Raw genomic sequence first — 16,666 nt, 5'->3', positions numbered from 1 at the left:
ATTCCAAATTGCTCAAACATTTACATGTTTAAAAGGAAATTAAAGTATTAGAGGAACATGGGATAATTTTTTTATAACTCTGACTGGGGAAGACCTTCCTACCTGGGATGTAAAACCCAGAAGCTATAAAAGAGAAGTGTGCAGAAAAGAGTTAACCTAGCAGGTCTGAGACTGCTGTCCTTACAGAGGCCTGTGGCATGGTTGGCCCCTGGCTGGCAACGGGGAACCTGGATTTTGGGGGAGTGCCCACCACTCCTTAACTGATAAGAGTTTAAGTTTACGGCACCTAAAATGTTTATACCAACAACGTGCTTTAAGTCGAACCCCTGCCTTCCTTCTGGGACTCTGGAAGTTTGGTATGTGCTAGGCAGAGGGTGTCTACGTGACCAGCCCCCTGGTTGGCAACACTTCCCATGGGTTGTCACAACTTGCTACTGTAGGATTTAAGTGTGTCCTGGTTTCCCCCCAACATCGCCCCACGCACCTTTTCCTTTTGCTGCTTTTGCTCTGTATCCCTTTGCTGTATTAAATCATACTTGTGAGTATGACTATATGTTGAGTCCTGTGAATTCTCCTAAGGAATCTGAACTTGGGTGTGGGCTTAGGGACCCCCATCTCTCTCTCTCTCTCTCTCTCTCTCTCTCTCTCACACACACACACACACACACACACACACACAAAATCGATAAATTCTACCAAATAAGTATTTTTAAAATTCTCCACAGCAAAAGCCACCATAAGAAAAGTCAAAAGATAAATGGGAAAAATATTTACAATTCATAAAGAGTTCCTACAACTAACAACAAAAAAAAAGACCAAAATCCCAAAAGAAAATGGGCAGAAGCCAAAGAGAATGAAGAAACAGAAACACAAATAGCTCAAACCAAAAGATACTCAATTTCACTCAAATAGGATAAATACAAAATAAAACTAGGAATCTACATTTTCACCTACTAGATTAGCAAAGATCAAACAATTAGAAGGTATACTGGATTGGTGTGGTAGGCAGAATAACGGTCCCCCAAAGATGTCCATGTCCTAATCCCTGGGACCTGTGTTATGTTATCCTACACAGCAAAGAGGAATTAGGTTGCAGGTGGAATTAAGATTTCTAATCGACTGACTTTAAGATAGGCTCTGAAGACGGAGGGAGAGGCCATGAGCCAAGGAACACGGTGGCTTCTAAAAGCTGAAAAATGGGTCTCACGGGCTAAAATCAAGAGCCTCCAGAAGGAACACAGCCACGCTGAGACCTTGATTTTAGCCCGTGAGACCCATTTTGGATTTCTGAACTCCAGAACTGTAAGATGACAGACTCATGTTTTTAGAAGTCACTATGTTTGTGATAATTTGTTACAGCAGCTATAGGAAACTAAGACAGTTGGAGAGGATGTCTGGAAACAGGCCCTCTGACACACCGCATGCGGGAGTGAAAGCCAGTACCTCTTCCGTAAAGGGGAACTTGGCAATATCGGTAATTCCACTTCTAAGAATTTATCGTACAACATACATGAACACGTACAAAATGATGTTTATGCTAGGTTATCCATTGCAGTAGTTTGTATAATAGAAAATGATTGGAAATGATGTCAATATCCATCAACAGAGGATTAAATAAAGTATGATACAGTCAACAGAATACTGTGCAGTCATTAACAGAGTGAAGAAGCCCATTTGGTAGGCAATATGTATTGGTAAATTTAAAAAGCAAGGTATGGAAGAGCATACGTAGCATGCTCCATGAGGGTCCAAGGAGGAAGGAATATAAATAACAACTTGCCTGCATTTGCCTAAATATCACTAGTTGTCTGTGAGGAGGGGAATGGCATGGCTGAAGGGTGCTGGGAGGGAGTTATTTTTACTATTTTTACTGTTGTGGTTAGTTGGGCCTACTACAATATAACAAGATACCACAGACTGTGTGGCTTAGAACAATAAACTATTTCTCACAGTTCTGGAGGCTGAGAAGTCTGAGGTCAAGGAGCCAGCATGGTCTGGTTCTGGTGAGATCCGCTTCCTAGATGGCCTTTGTGCTGTACCTCACGTGGTGGAGAGTGCGAGTTCTGGTGCCTTCCTCTTCTTTTAAGGGCACTAATCCCATCGTGGGGCCCCACCCCCATGACCGCATCTAAAGCTAATCACCTCCCAAAGGCCCCACCTCCAAATACCATCGCACTGAGGGTTAGAGCTTCAGCACGTGATTTTTTGGGGGACACAAACATTTAGTCCTTTTATCCTTCCTGACTTTTCAATCATGGGCATACATTAGCCATTTTTGAAAAGTTTAAAGTATTGGGTTGGCCAAAAAGTTCATCCAGCTTTTTCCGTAAGATGGAAAGGCTTTTTGGAAAAAAAACGGATGAACTTTTTGGCCAACCCAATAAATGCTTGCTGCATAAATGCCCTAGTTTCTAAACAGCAGAATATTCTTATTGGTCACTTGGTTGCTGCTAGCTCCTATTCATTCACTCTACTGCCGTTAGTAGATTCACTTAACAAACATTTACCGAGGGCCCACTTACGAACAAGGTATTAAGTAGAGAAAAAGATAAGACACCACCACTGTCTTTAAGGAGTTAGAAATCCTCCAAAGGAGAGAGATGAGGAGAGCGCAACTACTGCTCACGTAAAGAGGAGAACGGTAAGTTCCATGAGAGGTACAGATAAAGTGCCATGGGGCGCCAGGGGATGCCAGGGTTACTTCTGGACAGATGGGCCTGGAGGAGTGGTGATGGCATGTGAGCTCCCCTGGAAGGGTAAGACAACTTTGGACAGGATAACGACGACGATGGCAAAAAAGTCACAAATGAGAGCCAAACTCAGAAAACACGTGGCCATCAGCAAACACCTCGGTCTGGCAGCCAGAGCACAGACAGGTAGAAAACCAGGAGACCATGGAGAGATGCAGCCCCACAGTGGAGGAGACAGAGGTTTGCGTTTACGCTGACAGGGAGGGAGGAACGGCTGAAGTTTCGGAGGCGAAGGGATGAGATAAGCTGAGCTGCATCCCAGGGACAGCGACCTGACAGGAGGCACGTGTAGAAGTGGGTTGGATCGGAAACAGAACAGAAATAGGAAAACCAGCAAAAGCACCATCCCCACAGTTTAGAAAAGAAGAGATGGAAACCTGAACTAAGTTGGGCTGGGGAGGAAGAATCCCCTGGATTCAGTAAATGTTATGGAAAAGGGAAATCTCACAAGGACCTTGATTTTGGAGGAGGACGAAGAGGTGGAGAAAGAAGTGACAGCACTAGAGAAACTGGGAGCTCAAAGGAGGCTTGAGGGGAAGACGAGAGCTTCATTTTAGACAAAGGTTCAGGCATCAGCTGAAGTTACACAGCAGCTAATGGGAAACATGACGCTAAGAAGGCAAAGCTGGTCAAAGTGAGAAATACAGCTGAGGGGAGGCACGGAGCAAGGAGGAGGGGAAGGACGGACTCCTCTAGAAAACCCATATTTAGATGACAGAAGGAAGCCGAGGAACTAGAGAAGAAAAGGAAGACCAGGAGATCAAGACCTCAGAAGCAACAGGACAGGTAGGTGTCCGGCAGTATGATGGTCTGGTTGCTCTAATTGAGACTTCTGCTGACAACATCTAAAACCGCTGGATAAAACAGAAACCCTTTTGAAAAATGCATTTATGAGTCAACTAGGGAAGAAGAAATACTCAGAAGCCCAAGCCAAACTGCGAACAGAATGCAGAGAGCAAGAGGAACACGCCGGCTTCCCCCCAGGGCAGGACCGGTTTTCGTGGCCTCTCGGGCTCTAGGAGAGAGGACGTAACACCCCGGGCCTGCCCCAAGATGCCAAGATGGGTGTCAAACTGGAAACTTCCTTCAATAACACTGCGCCCTCAGGGTGAGGACGAACAGGAAACAAGCACCTGAGACTCCGAGGGAACTTACCTGTCTAGACGATCCGTGCTGAGTAACGGAGCCTGTACCACAAGGCAGCCAAAACTCATAAAGCTTGGATGGTCCGAAAAACATCAAGCAGAGAAGTTAATCTGTGACTGTCCCAGGCTGGGAGTGCCCCCCAGATGCCTGGCAGAAGAAAACGTAAAACTGCCTTCAATCCCAGCCTCGGAGTCTTCCCATACATAGATAAAGGTCCAAGGAATGAGTCCACAGGCAAAATCATCACAAAATAGCCCGAGAAAGTAGGCCCCGCGAGCCAGCAGATAAGACGGCAGCAGGCCAGGCCCGGCTGAAGAGAGAGGGGGTAAAGGAAGTAGAAGACATAGCAGCCCCGAGACAAAGGGATGCTCCGAAGATCCTGACTCTGGACATTTGATGGGCATTTCATAAACTACAGCTACTCAATATTTTTAAAAAACCTTTGAATGGTGGTGCAGTGGAAGAGGCCAAGTCCTCCCAAGTAGCAGGGTGGGCAGTGGGGCAATAAGGTAGGACGTGCAGGTGGGCCATGAGCGCTGTGCTCGCGGGCACGGAGGGCAGCGCGGGGGGTGGTCCAGCCGGGACCACGGTCCCTGGAGATGGGTGCGGGGAGGACGGTCGGACACATCCCGAGGCCGGGGGGAGAGGGCAGCGGAGAGAGAGCCACACAAAGAGAACCGAGGGCCAAGTCTTGGAGGAGGCACGAAGGGAGGAGATTTAAAAGCATGATTAGACCCTCAATTAGCCAAGTTTACTGTTTATTCAAGAAAAAAAAAAGGAAACGGAGAACAAAGCCGCACTTCAGTCTCAGGCCGCATCCAGGCAGAAAAGTGTGGCTTCTCGTTCAATTCCCAGCTGAAAATGAGCTTTTTGCTTTTAGCTATTAATTCTGTAATCAGCCTAGAAGGTAAGAGCCTGCTCCATTTCAGCCTGGTTTACAATCTCAAAGCAATTTATAAAAATGTCCCCGCCTTCTGAACTGAAAAACGAAGGCACAGGAAAAAGTACCCTATGCTCTTCATTTTCTCTTCGTAGGGTCATTTATACACCTCATTTAAATGGTCAAAAAAGATGCACAGCCCCATAGCCCAGTGTAGTAACCTTTATGGAATTACTTTTGTAGGCAAGCGCCATGGGAGTAGAGCCAGAGAGGGCACAAGGGGAAACGGCACTGCTTATGCCACACAGCAGGGCGTGACGGGGTTCAGTGAAGCCCAGGAAAAAGGGAAGAGCCCTGCTAGCTGGTCGCCACAGAAAGGCCTTTGCGAGCCCGTGGCTTCTCTCGAGATTAGAGCCAGCGGGTCTTCTCTCCTGTGCCCATCTCCACCGCCCATAAGATGCTCAAATTTATCACGACAAATAAATACCAGAAAACTTTGAAACTCTATGACTGCCGATTAGCTCGCAGAATAACAAAAAGTAGGAAGCACTGCAATGCTGAAGAGCTGAATCCCGAGAGAGCTACATTACCCCGCACGCAGAGTCACCGGTGGAAAGAAAAGAAAAACAATTTCTGAAGAATTCTGTGTATTGCATAGCATCGCTGCTCATACTTCCCATTTCTACTTAAGATGCTTTCTGGGTTTAATGCTCTGAAACTGAAGACTTTCGACTAATCCTTTAGCAACGTACAGGCAATGGTTTGTTAATAAGAATACTGACCATTATCTGTAGAGCATCTTTCTTTTAAAGGGCTCAAAGTGTCCCATACATGATCACAATTACTTTACTCACATTCTTATTATCCCCATTACAAATGAGAATGCCGAAGCACAGAAATATTACATGATTTTCAAAGTCGCCGAGCAGGGTCTGGGCCGCCGGGAGCCTGGCAGCCAGGTCTCCGGCTCCATTTCTTCAAGCGCTACGTTTCCCTTACGTGTGTCTACAGGCCATGAGTTTAGTCATACACTCAAGCCCTTCACTTAAACAAAAGTCAAGAAAATCCACGCAGGCCTATAGCTGTAAAGATAGATTTAAGTGACTGTATTGGTGCCTAAATTAACTTAAAATGCATTTTATTCTACATATTCTACCATTATCTAAAAGACTGTTCATCACGCCATGACCCAGACACACACACACACACACACACACACACACACACACACACGGATAACCGAAAGAAATCTTTCATGAAACCATACTTACCTATATTATGTGGTATGCTCTTAATGTTTTCTATTTCATTAAAAAAGGCTGGTTACAACCTAGTCAACTGATTTCATGACTCAATAATACAATGGGATTCAGAGTTTAAAAAAAAATTCCCATCTAAAATTTGAATTATCTCTGACTATCCCATCTGAGTAAAAACTGAGCAAACAGTAAAGGAAATCAATGAAAGAGGAGCTTTGGCATTGAACATACCACTCCAACAATTAAACTCTTTATTCTTCTGTAGTGCTATCAGGCTCTGTTCATATGTACACACTTTTTGTTCCTGCTTTTAAAAAAAATTACCATCATATCAGAGGCATTGCCACATTTCTTATCATAAAAATGTAGCATTTACTTAGAATTGGTATTGAGTTACAATGCAGTTGAGAAAATGGCATACAATTTCTACTGTTTGAAAAGCAAAGCAAAAATAAAACAAGAAAATAAATGCTTTGGTGGAAATAGAAAATGTAATCTAAATAATTTTCAAGTCTTAATGGATTGACATAACACACAAACAATCAAGGTAATGGTTTGGGGTCCACTGTTGTGTGGCTAAGTTTAATTCAAGTTCAATGCAAAGTTTAAGTCTCCAACTGACACACTGAGTGGTGAAAATACTAATGGGGAAGGAGGCAAGAGAGCTGGGGCTGGTGTGAAAGAAAAAAGCTCACTCACACACCGCTCACCCCATGGCTGGATTTAGAACCCAGCTCTCCTGGCCTCCAGACACCATTTCAGGAGGCAGCAGCAAGTTTACTTCTGGCTTCCAATGCCAGTAACAATCACTGAGATAATCTGCAGCTGCTCTAACAGTTTCAGTAATATTAACAAAGCGCTATTTTTCACGCAGGGGCCTCTGTATTGTTGAATGCAATCCGGCTTAGATTACGCTTCCAGGAAGTCCCTTTCTGGCACACTCTCGCATTCCCCAAAGTGGCAGTTTGGAAACTTTTCTTCCCCTCCTGTCTCAGAGGAATAATTGTCCCTTCTCCTTTCCCAAACTGCCCTACAAACTGGCCTTAATCCCATCCCCCTCTGCCTTCCCCAGGATCCCGCTCAGGAAAGGAACCCTTCTCTCTCTTGCCCACAAATCTTCATTCACCTTTTTCGGATTCTCAGGGAAACACATCTTCCCTCAACCTGGCCGCTACCACTATTTTTGTTTTGAAACACCACCCTCTCTCTTTAAACCTCTACCAACTGGCTCTGGTCCCCTCTACCCAGACCATCCTCTGTGATTCAAAAAAGTTCGATAAGTGTATGCCAGGCACTGAACTCGGCGCTGGGGAACAGCATGAGGAAAGAAGGTCCCAGCTTCAAGCAGTCCACAGCTAGCGCGTTCAGGCCCCAAGGAACTCGTAGTCATCGAATGTAAAGGACTCTTCCTCAGCCTCGTCTTTGTCCCCGCAGCCTCACACACCCATCACTACCTTCTCAGACCTCTGTCTGCCTTCGGCCTCTGCAGACCCCACCCTGCAGGCTCTCCCGTCACCTCTCTAACCATCCTCATTCACCTTGCTGGCTCCTCTGTTACACACCAGGGTTCCTCACCTGGGACCAACAGGTGAGCTTCCAAGGGGCTGCGAGTCCCCTAAAATTTTATGTCAAGTTTTGTACATAGCGCATCTTTCAGGGGATGAGACACCCTAATTTACGCCGTATCACCAAAGGAATCCACGACTCCAAACAGATTGAGAACCACGATTCTAGATCTACACCTCTGGACTCTCTTCTGAGGGACAGGCCCGCAAGTGCTGCTGTAAGTTCTGTCAAAAGATGCCACCTGCCCCGCAGACAAAACAGAGCTCCCCATTCCTCCCTCCTCGCCCCCTCTTCCACCTGCTTCCCCAAACGAAATCCTTTTCTCACTTCCCTGCTCTGTCACCACTCGGGCCGCAGACCTCAGAAGGAAGGATGATTCAGCCTTCTCCCTGTTCTCCGGGATCAAACTACTGCCCAAGCGTGTGGTCTCCGGCCGCATCACCACCGTCTCGCCTGGCCCTCCCTCTGACTCCCCTCCCAGCTTCCTGAGCTCTCCTCTCCTATCTGTTCTTCGTGACGTTGTATTCAGTCCCATCACTTACTTCGAAACCTTCAGTAAGTCTCTGCTACTTCCCAGGGTACAAGCGCCTGACTCCGGCAGGGGCATCCACCAGATGCGCCCAGCTTTCCTCGTCCCCGCCACACTCCAGCTAAACATCCCTGGCGACCCTCGTGAGCTCTCAACACTTCCAGCTTTCCCTCCCTTAGGCTGAGGGTCAGGGTCTTGTCTCTGCCTGAAATGCCACCTCCTCCGCCAGAAATCCTTGCCCACCGGCAACGATGACCATCCTTCCAAGGCCCAACACAAATGACTATCGAGTCCACGCAAGCTTTTCCAATCTAGGCTGTGCCCTTCCCCCTGGGAATCCCCAGAAGGCTTCCTCGGCCTTTCTCTTACAGCACTGAATACCAACCGCCCTATATCGGAACCATACCCATCTGTCGTATCACTTCTGTCACATCCCCAAATGGGAGCAGGTATCATTCACCCTACTACGACTTCTCAACTGCCTTCATGGCTCCCCAACACCGCCCAACAACACACTAGTCTGAAATGAACCTAACTGATGAAATAGATGCACACACTGACTGGAATAGCAGGGGCTAATATTCCAAGGGCCACGTCAACAGCGGATCTGTTTTTATCTGTATCTTGTATTGTTTTGGTGACTAGTTTTTTTTTTTTTTTTTAAGATGACTTTTACTGGTTAAAACTTCGAGAATGTAGTTTTCCAAAAATTTGTATGAGCAATTCAGTTCCCATTTTTCTCTCCAGTTTTTCACTTTACTGACTTCCTAAAGAAAAAAGTAGGGATTCCTAGCACAGACACGAAAAATAAGGCAAAGCACCATAGACTTGAGAAATCAACCCCTCTGTGGACCACTCCAATGACAGTAACCCAGAATCCTATGCTCTGGCACTAGATCCACAATATCCAGAAATCCAGCCCATCTGTTTCCATGGAATGGACTTCTCCTTCACTTTCTACTAAACCTGTGTTCAATAAAAAAGCCGTCATTATACAACTGCCATGCAGCAGTCATTATGCTGAGGTTAGAGAGATAAAGCCTGACCCCCGCCTTGATAAGCTTACAGTATAGGAGGGGGATGGGTAATTACCACATAATTATGACATAAGGCAGACTGAGGGAGATAAGTGCTCTAGTAGAAGGACCTGCAAAGTCTAACAGGTTGAGAGGTAAGATGAACTCCCACCAGGGAACGCACATGGCATGGGAAAGGACCTAGGACTGAGCAAGATGGTGGAGGATAGGCTCTAAAGAGATGAGGGGACCGCAGGTAAAGGGCACAGGAAAACCAAAGTTTCCCTGAGTTGAGACAGTTCTATGTATACCAGAGAAGCACAGGGTGGTCCTGTGTGGTTGGAGTCACTGAGACTCCATGGGAAGTCACTGAGAATTTTTTGTGTGTGGAGAGTGGGATATAGAGTGACATGATCATACCTAAAAAAAAAAAAAAAAAAGACAACAGCATTGTGTAGGATAAGTTGGAAGGGAAGGAAACTGAATGAAGGGAAGTGAGTTGGGAAGCACAGGGAGAAATGGGAAGAAATATTTGAGAGTTACTAATAAGCAAAACCTACGGGATTTGGAACTGATGCGGCTATAGGAGAAGTAAGGCAGGGGAATGAGAAAGTTGACTTCGTACATAAGACACAAGGTTGTAATGTACAGCACAGGGAATATGACCAATATTTTAGAATAATAACTTTAAATAGAGTATAATCTGTAAAAATACCGAATCACTATGTTGTACACCTGAAACTAATATAACATTGTAAATCAACTATTTCAATAAAATAAATAAATTTTATGCCTGATTGGGGTGGGGAATTGACTTCAAGTTCTCGAATCTGAGCAACTGAGGATCATCCACATTGAGGGAGATGTAGGCTGAAGAGCAGGCCTGGTGACTGCAAAGAGGTCAGGGAGATGCTGAGCCTATGATTCTCACAGGCTTCCAGAGGAAGCTGTTTGAGAGGCTCATGAAGATTCACTCAAGGCCAATGTCAGGGCTGGATTTAGAAATCACCCATACAGCAATGACAGCTTAAGCTATGGATTAAATGAAATCATCAAGGCAAAGTGAGTAACATGACAAGAGGGCTGACAGGGAACCACCATCAAGATGTCTACCTTTAAGGAAAAGACACAGGCAGTGGAGACTGGGAAGGAACAGTCAAGTTGGTACCGAAACACAGAAACCAAGACTTGCAAGAGGGTGGTCAAAATTATTGAACGCTGAGGGGAGATCAAACCGAATGAAGATTGAAGTGAGTCACTAAATTTGGCCAGTAAGAGGTCTGAGTTCCAAGAAGGTACTTGTGATAAAACTGGATACTAGAATGGGCTGGAGGAATGAGTGAACTGGAGATGTGGACAGCCTAGAATATTCTTTCCAGAAGTTTGGGTTGAAGTGAGAGATGGGACAGTAGTTTAGAGGAAAGCTGGTCCGACACTTGACCTCTTTTTAGGGGAGTAAACTCTCAAGGAGACAGAAGATACCAGAGAAAGGGGATGACTGATGGAGCAAGATTGTGTAGGAGACGGACTGGGGCCTCAGCTCGCAGGAGGTTTGAAGAAACCTGCTACGTGGGGCTTCGCTGGTGGCGCAGTGGTTAAGAATCTGCCTGCCAATGCAGAGGGCACGGGTTCGAGCCCTGGTCCGGGAGGATCCCACATGCCGCGAGATACCTAAGCCCGTGTGCCACAACTACTGAGCCTGTGCTCTAGAGCCCGCGAGCCACAACTACTGAAGCCCACGTGCCACAACTACTGAAGCCTACACGCCTAGAGCCCGTGCTCCACAACAAGAGAAGCCACCGCAATGAGAAGCCCGTGCACTGCCACGAAGAGTAGCCCCCGCTCGCCACTAGAGAAAGCCCGCGAGCAGCAACGAAGACCCAACGCAGCCAAAAATAAATAAATAAATAAATAAATAAACAAACCCTGCTATGTGAACCATCTTTAAATCTCTGATCACTTAAGGCCAGATATGCAAAACCCAAGACATAACCCATTCCCTCATTGAATTTTCGTGGATTAGATGTACATTCTCACTTTCATAGGAATTCCGAGGATGTGTTCCCATTAAACTCTTTTTATCCTAATAGTTTAAAATTTTTAATATTGAAATATCTTTTAAATCACATATTTAATCAAAAACTGAGAAAAGGCTAAGAATGTATTCAACTCTATGATATCGCTGCATTTCCTGGAAGCATCACATTTGAATCTACAATCAACACATGACTCATGACGAGTACTCCAGATCCTTCTAGACCACCACAGTCTTTGTATAATTGTCCTTTCCATCAACCATGAATTTCCTTTGACGGAAACAACTGCTGATGAAATTTGGGAAGAGAGAAGCCTTGTCTTGCTAGAAAAAAATTTAAGCCTTCATTGCCCCAAAATAAATAAATGAAGATAGATAGATAAATAGATAGACAGACAAAAGACGGGCATAGGAAGAAGAGCTCCATTACAAAGCAGCTCTTCTATTTAATGATCTCTTTCACCTTCAGTCTAGCTGGAGGCATATTTACTCCATACTTAAAATAAAGGCATACGTTTATCTATTTATTTATTTCAAGAATTATCTTTAAGTTATCTGCTCTCTCCGCTTAGCAGATGGCTGCTTCCACATTTGTTTAAAGTCAAGCAGAGAATCCTGTGATAAACCATAATGGAAAAGAATACGAAAAAGAATATATATATATATATATATATATATATATATGCAGAGTTGAGTCACTTCGTTGTACAGCAGAAATTAACACAGCACTATGAACCAACTATACTTCAATAAAATTTTAAAACAACCATTTGGGGAAAATGCTAAGAACACTATCAAAAATAAAATCAATAAATCTTTTGAAATTTACATTTCAAAAAGAAAAACAACAAAGTCAAGCAGAGGAGACGGAGGGGGTAAGAGGACAGAAAAAAAGAAGGCAAGATCAAGGCAGGATATGAAGGAAGATGGTTTGAAGAGCAAGACACGTGGAAAGCTTTATTTCGGTCCCGTGGTAGAACAAAGTGAGATTACTCAGTCTACTAAATAGGAAGGAACAGCTCTAGGTATACACAGCCCAAAACTTGCTACGGACTAAGTCATAGGTTGTAAGTAATTAAATGCATAATAAGTGTGTCCTGCCAAATATATAGTAAACGCTATCAAATGACATTTAAAGTGTCGTTCCTTAAAAATAAATAAAGAAACCTCCCCTGTCCAGTGATGGCCTGCAGCACCTAAGCCACGAATCTGCATTTGAGAAGCACATTGGCTTAAATGACACTTAGGCTCACTCTTGGTTCCCAAGTAGGGGGTGACGAGCTCTGGGATGTGACGTCACAGTGCTACACTGACATGCTCGTGGTCACCTCGCCACCTTCTGCCTTTGGAAGAGGGCTGGCCCAGGTGGAGGGCAGGCTTGGGGCTGGCAGGAGTCACCTGGGCTGAGCCACCCACAAAGACTGGCAGAGCAGAGGCCCGCTCCCTCAGGGAACGGGTCAACCTTCTGTAATAAACAGCCTCGTACACACATCACACTGGGGAGCGCAGCACAGAGAGGAAGGAGGGGACACCCAGAAACCCTCTGATGCCACCGAGAACCCTGGAATTTACCAGACTGTGGGCCAGGGGGAAGGCATATCTCGTGAGGATCTCAAACATATCTCTTCTGCTGTGGCCCTCCTGTTTCAGCGCGAACCTCAGGTTTCTCATGTCCTGGGGGCAGAGGAGAAATGTGCCAGTTCAGTCTGCAAATCGAGTCACATTTGTTAGCAAACCTTCTATTCAGGTAGAAGATCCACTTACCTGAACGGGCAATAAATCTAGACTACTAAGAAAATTACTTTGTTTTGTACAATATTTTGAAACATCCGGTTTAAGAACACCTGAAAATATTTCCATCAGAGTCATGATTGTAAAGACAAGACAACTCATGTTAAAGAGTAGACAGAGCTAAAGTTCACTGGATAAAAAGAAAAATCAAACCTTGCCTTGCGCATCATGTCTGTGTCTGTCTACTCTACTGGTTTCCGAGGTATTTTAATTATAAAACAGTATTTTATTCTTCGGACTTTTCAAATGTGTATCCGCCACAAAATATCATTTCAAAATTGTCAAACATGTCATTAAAATACAGAAGCTCTCTCCCTCTCCCCTCATGCTTTTAACTTTAAAGTCTCCCTTTTAAAAATTAGGAAATGACTGGCATTTTAAGCTCTAATACAAGTAATGTAATACATTTTTTACTAAACAATTTTACTTTCACAGACTTCTATTAAGAGCACATTAAGGTGCCCCATAGTAGGAGTGACTATGCTTCTAGGAACTAAGAATTAATGCTCAAAACCAGATTTTAAGGATAGTTTCCAACACATATCTCTTTAATAAGCAGGAAAACCTTCTTTTAAACCAAATTCAAATAAAATAAGCTCCCTTAAATATCAATTTGTATTACACAGCAAAAGATATAACATTCTAACTTATTTTCGAAGCTGGCGGGTTTTTGAGGTTGTCTCTTAAATCACTCATGGTGCTGTGGCTGAGTGATGGCTGTTACCTCCTGCATTGCACTTTCAACACCTCAGGAGTGAGACAGATCCAGCCCCTGCCCTCTCGATGTCACCATCTTCATATTTTTCCAAGTGCTTTTTCATTTGTTATGTCAACAGCGTTCTTGAAGCTTCCTAAGTCTTCAACATGTAGGAGCAGCAAAGGCCTTGCCATACACATCCCAAAATGCAAAGGGGAGTGAAGGGGGTGTATGGCAACAGGCTCTCAGACCTCTCATCAACGACCCAAAACCGATCTCTCTGTATACAGATGGCATCTACTGGGCCTCGCCAGCTCCAGGATCCCATGCTTTCTTTTTTAAAAGCACGTAACTCAATAACACCCAAAAACGGATTCACGACCTATTCCAAGAACACTGGGATACCAGTTGTTGTCTCATGATGCAAAGCACTAGTCAAGTAGAAGGAAAAATAATCAGATGACGCGCTTTCAAGGGGTTTGCAACGAACCCCAAGTATAGCACCGGCTAGCTGAGTATCCCCAAGGCTCACAGACGTATGAAGGATTTTCTTCTGACCAGCCTTGGTTCCGATGATAACTCTGTAACATCATGCTCTTAACCACTCAACCAGAAACTAGACCATTTCTAGATAAATATTTATTCTGGTCCATCAGAGATTCAAACCACGACTTTCGACGTGCCAAAGTACAAGTGATTCAAGCGACTTCGTGTGGCCATCTGATTCAGATGTAATTAAAGGACAGAAAAAATCACTACCTTGTCTTGCCAACAAGAAAATTGGAAGTGGAAAAGGCAAATGACTCACAGGTGGCAGATCACCAAATCTGTAACAGAAATACGAGCATATACTGAGGGGTAAGTTGCACCTGGTCTCCTAGAGCCTGACCCATCAGGGAAGGACACCTGGGAAAGAGCCTCTTGGTAGAAGAATCTCGCAGTCAGACCTCTGGTGTTTAGCAATTGGGGCACTCGGCGCTGAGCCAAGCCTCGTGATAACAAATGAGTAAACACACCCCTGTTGCAACAGCCCTGGTGGGATGGCTTGGCTCTGCTTTTTTTTTTTTTTTTTTTTTTTTTTTAAGCTCTGAGTTGTCAGCAGGGGATGGCATGGGGCCTGGCGGGTAAGAATTCACATATTCGGAGCTACCTTCTCCTCGGTTGCTAGATGACAACCACTGCGACTTCTATCCATCACATGCAAGTTGCCACTGGCAAGCAGAAATCCCCATGTACGGACCGGGTGGAGCCAAATTTGTAGGGGTTCTACGTTCTTGTTTCGGTGAAGCGGCACCGTTGTACTGTGGTTACTGCTTGCAGGTGAAAGGGGACCTACGGGAGACAGGAGGCGAGTCTCTGCCCCACTGCAGCAGATTCTCTTTCTGTCACCTTCAGGTCTGTTCCTGAGAAAACGGAATTCAACTCTCAACATCCGTGTTTCCAGGGAGATAACTGAGTTAAAAGGTTGTGCTACGGGCTTCCCTGGTGGCGCAGTGGTTGAGAGTCCGCCTGCCAATGCAGGGGACACGGGTTCGTGCCCCGGTCCGGGAGGATTCCCACATGCTGCGGAGCAGCTAGGCCTGTGAGCCATGGCCACTGAGCCTGCGCGTCTGGAGCCTGTGCTCCACAACAGTGAGAGGGAGGCCTGCGTACCCCAAAAAAAAAAAAAAAAAAAAAAAAAAGGTTGTGCTACAACACTGTTCTAGGCCATTGTCTTTGGGCTTGACACTAATTCCAAGAAACATACATACTTAACATTTGAGAATTATGCCTGCCGAGTTGTTCCCAAGACCTTTGTTCTTAGAGTAAACAGTCAAAGGGTAAGAGTGTGCTTTGTCTTATTAATTTGGGGGGGTTAACATTTAAATACAAGTTTTTCCCATTGATAAGGCAACAAATAGGATTTTTTCCAACTTGCTTAGAATGAAAGTCACTTTGAAATCATCAAAACCTCATTTTCCCTGGAGTACTGTAATATAACACTCTCCTCCCATGGATTCTTTTATGCAAAATGCAAAAACCTTCCTTAAAAGTAAATCCCCACATTTCTAGGCCCAAAAGGGTAGACAGTAGCTGAGATTATAGATAAGGCATTAAGGGAGCTTGGATTCAACCAAAAACAACAAAAACAAGCCAAGGTGGGGAGTGAGGGAGAATTTCAGTTCAAGTCTCATCGTGACAAAATCCCTTGCTTTCTAATAGAGTGTACTAGTCTTGACCTTGTACAAACTGGAGACAAAAAGGTATTATCTTCATAATCCAAACGAAAGTACAGGAGATTGGCTTTAAGAAATCACAGTGCACAAGACCAGGAAAAGGAGACTTGGGCTGGGATTCTGACTCCTGCATCAGCTCCTCGGGGACCCATAGGCAAGGAAGCCCGTTGAGCAAATGCCTCATTTCCCATCCACAGAATGAAGGACTTGGATTGGCCAGGGGTCAGCAAGTTTCAGCCCAGGTCAGTCTTGGTGTGGTCTTCAAGCTAAGATTGTTTTTTATATTTCAAAAGGGTTGAGAAAAAACAAAACGCAAAGAAGAACATATGACAGAGATCCTGCTGGCCCACAAAGCCTAAAATATTTGCTTTCTGGCCCTTGACAGGAAAAGTCTGCTGACCCCTGCACTAGATTGATGGTCAGATACATGAAAGAGTCCCAGCCTCTGGGACCCAGCCTTCAGAGATTATCTGGGGATTTGGGGTAGAACCCAAAGCTTTACCTTTGTCAACCCAAAGAGGGCTTCCCAGGTTCCCTTCATGCATATTTAGCTGTGGGAACCACTGGGACAGATGACCTCCAAACCCCTTCTAGCTCTTTCTAGGACTGGGCACTGTAGTCTTCAGATACAGAACACCTGAGAAGGCAGTTTTCTTGCAAGAAGGTTTATTCCGTCGTTTGCAAAATGATTATCTCACCGGATTTGGATTCCAACTTTGCCATCTGTTGGGTAATCTTAGCTAAGTTACTGAACTCTTCTTAGCCTCAGGCTCCCCATCTA

At 44.9% G+C, this 16,666-nt stretch overlaps 1 protein-coding gene across 3 annotated transcripts in view; it reads right to left on the bottom strand.

Annotated features, from left to right (window-relative positions):
- MTM1 (myotubularin 1) overlaps window positions 1-16,666 on the bottom strand; it is a 98,903-nt gene that overhangs the window by 37,916 nt on the left and 44,321 nt on the right. For all 3 annotated transcript variants that reach the window (XM_029241538.1, XM_029241536.1, XM_029241537.1), the window contains exon 6: window positions 12,754-12,855. In XM_029241538.1, the coding sequence (XP_029097371.1) occupies window positions 12,754-12,855 (102 nt within the window). The remainder of the gene's footprint in view (window positions 1-12,753; window positions 12,856-16,666) is intronic.

This window comes from Monodon monoceros, unplaced genomic scaffold (assembly GCF_005190385.1).
Source record: "Monodon monoceros isolate NGI ecotype Baffin Bay Population unplaced genomic scaffold, NGI_Narwhal_1 Super_Scaffold_22, whole genome shotgun sequence".
Taxonomy (NCBI): domain Eukaryota; kingdom Metazoa; phylum Chordata; class Mammalia; order Artiodactyla; family Monodontidae; genus Monodon; species Monodon monoceros.
Note: the sequence above shows the minus strand (reverse complement) of the source record. Positions and strands in the feature narration are given on the sequence as shown.